The sequence below is a fragment of the Vipera berus genome, assembly GCF_964194415.1.
Source record: "Vipera berus genome assembly, chromosome: 5".
In the NCBI taxonomy this organism is placed as follows: Eukaryota; Metazoa; Chordata; class Lepidosauria; order Squamata; family Viperidae; genus Vipera; species Vipera berus.
The window spans coordinates 7,736,446-7,746,544 of record NC_138207.1 but is presented as its reverse complement, the minus strand read 5'-3'; the positions used below and the strand labels follow the sequence as shown (position 1 = coordinate 7,746,544).

At 46.6% G+C, this 10,099-nt stretch overlaps 1 protein-coding gene across 2 annotated transcripts in view; it reads left to right on the top strand.

Annotated features, from left to right (window-relative positions):
- The first annotated feature begins 1,397 nt into the window (after window positions 1-1,397).
- The window catches only part of CLCN2 (chloride voltage-gated channel 2), a 133,967-nt gene continuing 125,265 nt past the window's right edge, over window positions 1,398-10,099 (top strand). For both annotated transcript variants that reach the window (XM_081329150.1, XM_081329149.1), the window contains exon 1: window positions 1,398-1,460. In XM_081329150.1, coding sequence (XP_081185276.1) covers window positions 1,407-1,460 — 54 coding nt within the window. In that variant the 5' untranslated portion in view covers window positions 1,398-1,406. The remainder of the gene's footprint in view (window positions 1,461-10,099) is intronic.

Below are 10,099 nucleotides of genomic sequence, written 5' to 3'. Positions count from 1 at the left end.
AAGCAACGACTGTGTAACGCCCAGACTGAATTTCCCTCTCCGAGGCTGAAACTCCGAAAATGGGGGGGGGCAACAGGGCGCTTGGTGACAGGGTTCAGCGTGTTGTGTGAACGGGACTCCTCCTATACACGTATACCTCCTATACACGCATGAAGAGAAGGGTGAGGGGTGACATGATAGCAGTGTTCCAGTATCTCAGGGGCTCCCACAAAGAAGAGGGAGTCAAGCTATTCTCCAAAGCACCTGAAGGCAGGATAAGAAGCAACGGATGGAAACTAACCAAGGAGAGAAGCAACCTAGAACTAAGGAGAAACTTCCTGACAGTTAAAACAATTAAATCAGTGGAACAACCTGCCTCCAGAGGTGGTGAATGCTCCAACACTGGAAGTTTTTAAGAAGAGACTGGACAGCCATTTGTCCAAAATGGTATAGGGCACAGGTCTGCAACCCGCGGCTCCGGAGCCGCATGCGGCTCTTTCAGCCGTCTCCTGCGGCTCCTAGTCCTCTGCCATGTGCAGTCCCCCCAAAAAAGTGGGACTAAAAAAGTTCAACCAATCAATTCAAATATGCAGGGTAGGTGTATATCTTGCCTTGGCTCCACTCTTCAGTCAAACCCTGTTCTGCACATGCGCGCATGTACGCGCATGCGCGCACATTTTTTGCGGCTCCCAGTGTTTCCTTTTGTGAGGGAACCGGTTCCGAGTGGCTCTTTCACTGTTTCAGGTTGCTGACCCCTGGTATAGGGTTTCCTGCCTTAGCAGGGGGTTGGACTAGATGACCTCCAAGGTCCCTTCCAACTTCTTCTTCTCCTTCTCCTCCGTCTCCTTTGGAAGTTTTTAAGAAGAGACTGGCCAGCCATTTGTCTGAAATGGTATAGGGTTTCCTGCCTTAGCAGGGGGTTGGACTAGATGACCTCCAAGGTCCCTTCCAACTTCTTCTTCTTCTTCTTATCATTATTTATTATTATTATTATTATTATTATTATTATTATTATTATTATTATTATTATTATTATTATTATTATTATTATTATTATTATTATTATTATTATTATTATTAGCACCGAGGACGAGGCATTCAGTCCGGCCAGTCCAGCTTAGCCGACGCCTTCGGGCCGGCTTGGAGGGGGAAGGACGCGCTGGGACGTTGGTGGCCCGTCCGCGAAGCCACCTCCGGGCTTCTCCCAACGCGGCAGAGCCCCGGCCGGGGAGCCGGAGGGGCGGAGCGGAGCGGCGGGGTTTGCGGGGACCTCCTTTCGGCCTGCTTCGGCCAGCCAGTCCCGTCGGGCCCCGTCCCGCCCCTCCCCGCCCGGGGGCGTGGGGAGACGGAGCCAGGCGAGGAGCTCCGGCCGCCGAGGGAAGGGAAAGCGCTACCCGCCAGCGGAGAAGCCGGAGCAAACGGCCAGGATGGCGGCGGACGGCGGCCTGGAGCAGCGGGCGCTGCAGTACGAGCAGACGCTGGTGAGTGTGGCCTGGGCGCCTTTCCCCCGTGGAAAAGAAAAAAAAAGAGAAGAAGAAGAAGAAGAAGAAGGGAAAAAAAAAGAAAAAAAGAAAGGAAAGAGGGACTCTGCTCCTGTGCAGAGTGCGCGTCCTCCACTCCCTCCCTCCCTCCCTCCCTCTCCGCCTTCCCATCTGGAAGGCTCCTCCAGCCCAGCCGGGAGAAACTTTCGCGCCGGAGAGGTTTAAACCGGCGAGGGGTGCAAGGAGGAAAGGGGGGGGGGGAGAAAAACGGGCAAGCCTCTGAGCATGCGAAGATTGCTTGGGTTTGGCCGTATGGAAAGCTGCGCTGCGCTTTATCGAGTTAGGGCCAGAAGTTCCGCCGGTCCTCACACTTTTAAACGTGGGGAGCGGGGTTTTTGTGTGTTTTGTGTGTTTTTGTGTGTCTCTGTGTGTGCCTGTCTGTGTGTGTGTGTGTGTGTGTGTGTGTGTGTGTGTGTGTGTGTGTGTCGCTTTGGGCAGCCAAGGGGAAGCTGGGACGTTCGCTCCGTCTTTTCCAGCCCCTCTCGGATCGAGCCCCCTTCTTCGTCCACCTCAGTCAATCAATCAGAATCGAGCTGGAAGGGATCTTGGAGGTCATCTAGTCCAACCCCCCCCCCCCTGCTCAAGCAAGAGAAACCCACCCCCGTACAATTTGAGACAAGTGGTTTTTCCAGACTCTTCTTAAAAAAAAATCTCCAGTGATGGAGCACTCACAACTTCTGTTCCACTGGTTAATTGTCCTCACTGTTAGGAAGTTTCTCCTTAGTTCTAGGTTGCTTCTCTGCTTGATTAAGTTTCCATCCCCCCCCCTCCCGTTGTTTCTTGTCTTGCCTTCTGGTGCATCGGAAACTAAGTTGACCCCCCCCTCTTCTTTGTGGCAGCCCCTCAAATATTGGAATGATGCTATCATGTTCCCCCCACCCCCAGTCCTTCTTTTCTCTAGACTAGCCATAGCTATTTCCTGCAACTGTTTTATATATATATATATTATATGTATATGTATATGTATATGTATATGTATATGTATATGTATATGTATATGTATATGTATATGTATATGTGTGTATATATATATATATATATATATATATATATATATATATATATATATATATATATATATATATATATATATATATATATATATATATATATATAATTAGTCTCCGATTCTATATATTTTATATTTCATTTAGATAGGTGCATTTCTGAGGCTCCAGCCCAGGCATCACAGTCAGAAATGGGTGCAAGAAGGAGAGAATTGAGACTTCACTTCCTAAGAAGATGCTTGTGGAAGTTACTAGGGCTAGCTGATGGGGGATTGGTAGAGCTGGGATAGCAAATCTAGGTTTTCCCCTGTCCGAGTGCGTTGCGGTCACACGTGCTGTCAGTCCAGTGGAAGATCCAACAGGTGCACTTAAGTCTTTGTAGCTTCACCTGTTGGACAAGCCAATTGGTGTGGGTAATTGAACGGTGGGAATCTGCACAGATTTTGGCTTTCCCAGATATCCAATGGAGCAGGCCAGCTTCTGCATAGGTGCCCCTTGGATCAGATGGCCAAGCAAAAGGAGAAGGGAAAATATTTTGGGGTGCAGCTCAAGTTCTCCTGCTTGAGGAGGGGGGCTGGACTAGAAGACCTCCAAGGTCCCTTCCAGCTCTACTCTACTCTACTCTACTCTACTCTACTCTACTCTACTCTACTCTACTCTACTCTACTCTACTCCTGTTCTGTTCTGTTCTGTTCTGTTCCGTTCCGTTCTACTACTCTACTCTACTCTACTCTACTATACTCTACTCAGGTTTCGTAGTCTGAATGAAACTGTTGGACTAGCATCAGAGTGACCCTTGATGGCTCAATCCATCTTTAATCACAGAAGCACCTTGGGTGACCTTGGGGCTGCCTCCCTCGCAGGGCTGTTATTTGGGAAAAAGATGGGAGGAGGCAGTAGTCTTGTTGCCTTGAATCTTGAACAAAAGGGGTAAGATATAAACTTAATTAATTATACAAAGAAACAAACTTTGTGGACTTCCGGAAGCGTAGAATTCTACCTGCCAGAATTTCCAGCAATAACCATATAATTTAGGTAGGTAGGTAGGTAAGTCTTTTTTTCCCCGAATTTTAAAAATCCTGCCTTTATTATTTGATAAATAACTCAAGGCAGGCTAACATACATAATGCTTCTTTCTTTTTCTGTTTTACTCACAACACAATCCTGTGAGGTGGGTTGGGCTGAGAGAGAGAGTGACTGGCTCAAAGTCACCCAACCGGCTTTAATGTCTAAGGTGGGACTAGAACTCACAGTCTCCTGGGGATTGGCCCAAAGTTGCTCAGACTGCTTTCATGCCTAAAGTGGGACTAGAACTCACAGTCTCCTAGTGATTGGCCCAAAGTCGCCCAGCCAGCTTTCATGCTTAAGGCAGGACTAGAACTCACAGTCTCCTAGTGATTGGCCCAAAGTCACCCAGCCAGATTTCATGCCTAAGGCAAGACTAGAACTCCCAGTCTCCTAGTGATAGGTTCAAAGTTACCCAGCAAGCTTTCGTGCCTAAGGCAGGACTAGAACTCACAGTCTCCTAGTGATTGGCCCAAAGTCACCCAGCCAGTTTTCATGCCTAAAGTGGGACTAGAACTCACAGTCTCGTGGTTTCTAGCCTAGTGCTGAACCAGCACACCATTGGCGTGTTCACACAGCTCATGCAACCAGGGAAAAGCACATTTTTTTTGCTCTTATCTGTCTCTCTTGGACACGGCAGCATCTTGAGCTACCCTTTTCTTGCACGGTGGACACCCTCAGTTCGAGAAAGTTTTTCTCTGGTGTTGAGTTTGATGCCGGCCTTGGCAAGCCACGAGGGAAAGGGACAGGTTGTGCAAGGGGATCCCAAAGAAGGACATTTGCAGTAGGAAAATGCTATAAAAGCGTTGAACGGCCAACAGAAGTGAATATCTGTAGCTTACATTGGACTCTGGGGTCCTTGGTGCTCTCTGAATTAGATTGTTTGCAGACCTTTCATGATCCAACTAGGTAACATTATCAGTGCAAAGTAAGAGTGGAGTTTGTTCCCTGTTTGTAGACAGTAGCTTTCTCTGCTGGTTTTGGTGGGGGGGGGGTGTAGCTTTTCTCCTTGTAGTTCGTACTTTTCCAGCAACCAACACCCAGATAAGCAGGGATTAACACCAGACAAAGAAGATAAGATGAGATAAGATAACCTTTATTATCTTTTTTTTTTAACCGTGGGCACCACGGCACAGATCAAAAATGAAATTTAGTTGCCTGCTCTCAAAGTGAACACATACATGACACACACCTAAACATACTAATATACAACATACGTTTGGACCCACATATACATAACATATAAAGATGAAATGAGACAGAAAGCAATACCACAATCCAGGAACTACCAAGGAGAAAACCACACTTCCAGCAACGCTGGGAGGGCAAGCTGTTGCATATAAATAGTATTCCAGGTGTGGTCTCACTAGGGTTTTATAAAGTGATACTAATACTTCATGTGACCTTGATTCTATGCATCTGTTTGAACCACAGATGGTTCACAAAAAACAACAACCCTGTATTCATCAAATGTTCCTCGTCAAAGTAGAGAGAGGTGTCAAGCAGACTTTTATAGGTTTTAATCCTGGACACAGTCCTCTTCAACATTTTTGCTTAGTCGGATAAATAGATGGAGGGAGAAAACCCTGCACTCTCTAGCATTGATGACGTTACCTAGCTGGGTAATGAAAGGTCTGCGAGCAAACAACCATGCACAGAGAGCGTCAAGGGCTCCAGAGCGTTTGCACTAGTAGAGCCGCTAAAAAAGACAGGAAATTTTGGAGAACTGCAGCCAGGAAGATTGCAGTAGAAATGAAGGTGTTTGGGATATTGTGGTTTCGGTCTTTCTCCTGAGCTGCCCCAGTGGGCAGTACCATGATGGGCATCACACCCTGGCTCATGTTCTCGCCTCACGCTTTAAGTCCAGTCAGCTGAAATCCTAGCAGGTCAATTCCCACAGCATCCTATGTTTGATTAACTTTAATCTTAGTTTGTGCACACCCGTGAGCGGCTTAGCGCGTTGTGTGAATGCAGCCGCTTCGCTAGATGATGCAGTGTATTATTTAAACCCGGAAAATGGGTTAGGCGCATTCTGAGAATTGCCACCAATTTGTGTCGTGGCATAGTGAGGAAGGCGAGCGCAGAGAGAGATGTAAAGCAGAAATCTTGCAGCCAAGATTCTGTGTGGCATTTGGGCAAAGATTTTTTTCAAGTAGCCTAAAGCAATCCTGTTATTTACCTCCAGCGGTGGTCGTTCCTTCTAATGTTATTTGAACTAGGCAGCTACACAGGGTCAGGCGTAGAGAGGAAGGGCAAGGAGACCACCAGGAGATCCCAAGGCTGCAGACTAAATTGAGAAACCAGAAAAATTCTCTCTCCAAACTTGGCAACTTTTAAGACTTGTGGACCTCAGCTCCCATGCTGGCTGAGGAATTCGGGGAGTTAAAAGTTCACTAAGTCTTAAAAGTTGCCAAGTTTGTCAAGAAAATCCACGGTCCTCTCTTAACAATTGCACCCTGTCCTTTTAACAGGTTGGGGCTGTCCCGCCAGGTGGGCAGCAGCCGTGAGAGAGGATATTCGGGGCAAAAGCTGACTGACTTGTGGAATTGACCCAGTTCTCTTTAATAGCTCGACCTACTTCAAAGGTTGTTTTTCTGAAAAGAAGGAGAAGGAGGAGGAGGGGGTGAAGGCCACCTTGAGCTCATGAATGAAAAACAGGTTATTTAATCTACCACATAACCTCTCTCCAGGGAGGTTGGTCAGGTGTCTTTCCAGGTGCTGCCCAAGGCTTCAGTAGGAGGCAAGAAAGGGACTAAGCGACAAGGGAACAAATGGAAAGTGACCAAAATATGTTGTTGTTGTTGTTAGTTGCGAAGTCGTGTCCGACCCTTTGCGACCCTATGGACAACGTTCCTCCAGGCCTTCCTGTCCTCTACCATCTGCTGGAGTCCATTTAAGCTCACGCCTACTGCTTCAGTGACTCCATCCATCCACCTCCTTCTCCGTCGTCCCCTTCTTCTATTGCCCTCAATCTTTCCCAGCATTGGGCTCTTCTCCAGCGAGTCCTTCCTTCTCATTAGGTGGCCAAAGTATTTGAGTTTTAGCTTCAGGATCTGGCCTTCTAAAGAGCAGTCAGGGTTGATCTCCTCTAGGACTGACCGGTTTGATCGCCTTGCAGACCAAAATATACAGCAGACCAATTTATGGCAATGCACAAATGCATTCTGTTAGCTGTTTCACCTGGCCTGCTCAAGGCCGTTTGGGGAAGCCAAGCTGCCAGACCTGTCAGGAATTTTGGCCCCTCGGCTGACTCCAGGAAAACAGCGGAAAGACCGTCATCCTGGGACGGAAAATCCTGTCCATGCCTTTCTTTGAGAATAAAAAACAAAAACGGAGAAGAATAAATAAAACTGACCGCCGACTTAATGACAGGGTCAGAAACGCTAGCCTCTAGCTGGGCAAAAGTCTCCCCGGCTACTTGTTTGAAAGATCCTGTTAGAGCTTGAAGCTAGCAGACCAAACAGAAATAAATAAATAAAATACTTTTGATTGTTGAAGGTTGGCACGGGCAGGAGACGAAAGTAGGCAGGGTTGAGGAATGCCCGTCCTAAGCCGGGAAAAGAAAGTGTATTGTTTCAGTTCTGGACAGAAGGGCAAAGGCATCTATCAGTCATCACTGTCATGCTTATAATTGGACCAGCACCCTTGAGTCCCCTTACTTGCAGCCATCTGGAACGTTGCTACTTGGGAGCAACGGAAGCGATATAGCAGGAACGATGGTGTGTGGAGCCTTCAAACTGAAAACTCTTCCCCGGTTTGAAATCTGGAAAGCTTTGCAAAAAGCAAACTCTTTGTCCAGCACGGTGCCCTCTGCAGCAGGGGTCCCCAACCACTGGTCCACAGGACAGTCCCAGTTCGTGGCCCGTCGAAGACCAGGCCACGGAAGCCACAGGCGAGCATGCGAAGCTCCATTTGCGCATGTGCAGGATTAGGTTGCGCGCACAAAATCATGCCCTGCCACTACCTGCTGCCTGGTTTGTGGGGGGACCACTGCTCTGGAGGATTAGATCTTGATGTACAAATAATAATAATGATGATGATGATGATGATGATGATGATAATGATGATGATGATGATGGAAGGGACCTTGGAGGTCATCTAGTCCAGCCCCCTGCTCAGGCAGGAAAACGTATACCATTTCAGACAAGTGACTGTCCAGTCTCTTCTTAAAAACTTCCAGTGTTGGAGCATTCACCACTTCTGGAGGCAGGTTGTTCCACTGATGAATGGTTCTAACTGACTTACCGTAAGTCACTTATGACGTATGGCAGGGGTCTTCAAATCTGGCCCTTTTAGGACTTGTGGACTTCAACACCCAGAATTCCTCAGCCACGATTGAGGCCAAAATCTCTGTGGCTAAGTGAGACATTACTTAAGTGAGTTTTGTCCCACTTTATGACCTTTTGTGCCACAGCTGTTAAACGAATCACTGCAGTTGTTAAGTTAATAACGTGGTTGGTGAGGGAATCTGGTTTCCCCCCCCACCCTATTGATTTTGCTTGTCTGAAGGTTGCAAAAGACCCCGGAACTCTGCGACTGTCATAAATACGAGTCAGTTGCAAAGTGTTTAAATTTTGATCAGGTGACCACGGTCACTATTTTTATTTATTTTATTTTATTTTAATCCCATTTATATCCCGCCCTTCTCCGAAGACTCAGGGCAGCTTACAAGCTTAGCAGCAGCCTTCATTCTATGTGTATGCCTGCTTATTAGGGCTTTCACACACACACCCAAGCGGCATTATTACAAAGTCAGCTTATTGCCCCCAACAATCTGGGTCCTCATTTTACCCACCTCGGAAGGATGGAAGGCTGAGTCAACCTTGAGCCTGGTGGGACTCGAACCTGCACTAATTGCAGGCAGCTGGTGTTACTTAAGGAGGCATTAGCCCACTGCTCCACCAAGGCTCTAAATGAACTAAATGAGCTGTTGTTAAGTCGAGGAGCCCCTGGAGTACATTTTGAAGAGAGCACTTGCTAAGCTTCATCTCCTTTGGATTACTATCGGAGATACTTAAACCTAAGAGAGAAAATACATATAAATATATATATATATATATATGAGCCGGTTGGAGATGATCCTATTCCAGATGGTGCCACATTATTTTTTTAATGCTTCGCATGGTAAACTTTAACTAAGTGGCTTCATTCACGCAACCAAGCTAGGTTTATCTGATGTAGAACCTATTTTGAAGGTCTGTTGGGGGCTTTGAGGGTTGTGCCTACTCAGCCTGTTTGCCAGCGGTGGGATTCAGCCGAGTTCGCACCACTTGCGGCAGAACCGGTAGCTAATTTTTTGTTGCCCAGGCCCAGAACAGACTTCCAGAAGCGGCATCCACACAGAGAACCAGTTGTTCACCTATTTGAATCCCACCACTGCTTTTTGCTCAGCTTTTGGTCCATCACGATGTTTCAGACCAGGAAATGGATTGTTTCAGTAATTAAACTTGTGGTCTTGAGTTGTTCAGTTGATCTATGGCTCACTTTAGCTGTCATCCAGTTCCTTTCCATCTAGTTCAGCATTTCCCATTCTTCCCCCCCCCCCCGCCGCCGCTTCCTCCCCATCTTTAGCCAGACGTGACTGTGTTCCCTGTCAATGAGAATTTTTAATTTTAACCTATTGTAACTGGGTTTTTTTTTAATTAGAGTTAAGGGTTTTAGATTTTAATCAAGGATAAGTTAATTCCAAGATCACTGCAGATGGGGACTGTAGCCAAGAAATTAAAAGACGCTTGCTCCTTGGGAGGAAAGCCATGGCAAATCTAGACAGCACACTAAAAAGCAGAGACATCACCCTGTCAACAAAAGTGCGTATAGTCAAGGCTATGGTCTTCCCAGTTGCAATGTATGGCAGTGTAAGTTGGACCATAAGAATTGAGGCCTTTGAACTATGGTGCTGGAGAAGACTCCTGTGAGTCCCTTGGACTGCAAGGCGATCAAACTGGTCAGTCCTAGAGGAGATCAACCCTGACTGCTCTTTAGAAGGCCAGATCCTGAAGCTAAAACTCAAATACTTTGGCCACCTAATGAGAAGGAAGGACTCACTGGAGAAGAGCCTAATGCTGGGAAAGATGGAGGGCAAGAGAAGAAGGGGACGACAGAGAATGAGGTGGCTGGATGGAGTTACTGAAGCAGTAGGCGTGAGCCTAAATGGACTCCAGAAGATGGTAGAGGACAGGAAGGCCTGGAGGAACGTTGTCCATAGGGTCGCGATGGGTCGGACACGACTTCGCAACTAACAACAACTTAATTTATTTTAATTTGTTATTAACCTTTGTATTGTTATATTGTTTTAATCGCCTTGTGAACCGCCCTGGGTCCTACGGGAGAAGGGTGGTATATAAGTCTAAATAATTAAATAAATAAATAAATAAATAAATAAATAAATAAATAAATAAATAAATACACACACAGAACTCTTGTTAGACAAACTTTAGCTCCTTTCATCTTTTGGTTTCTGTCTGTTCAGCTCTGTAATTCTGTAGCCCTAGGCTAGTCTGGTTTCCA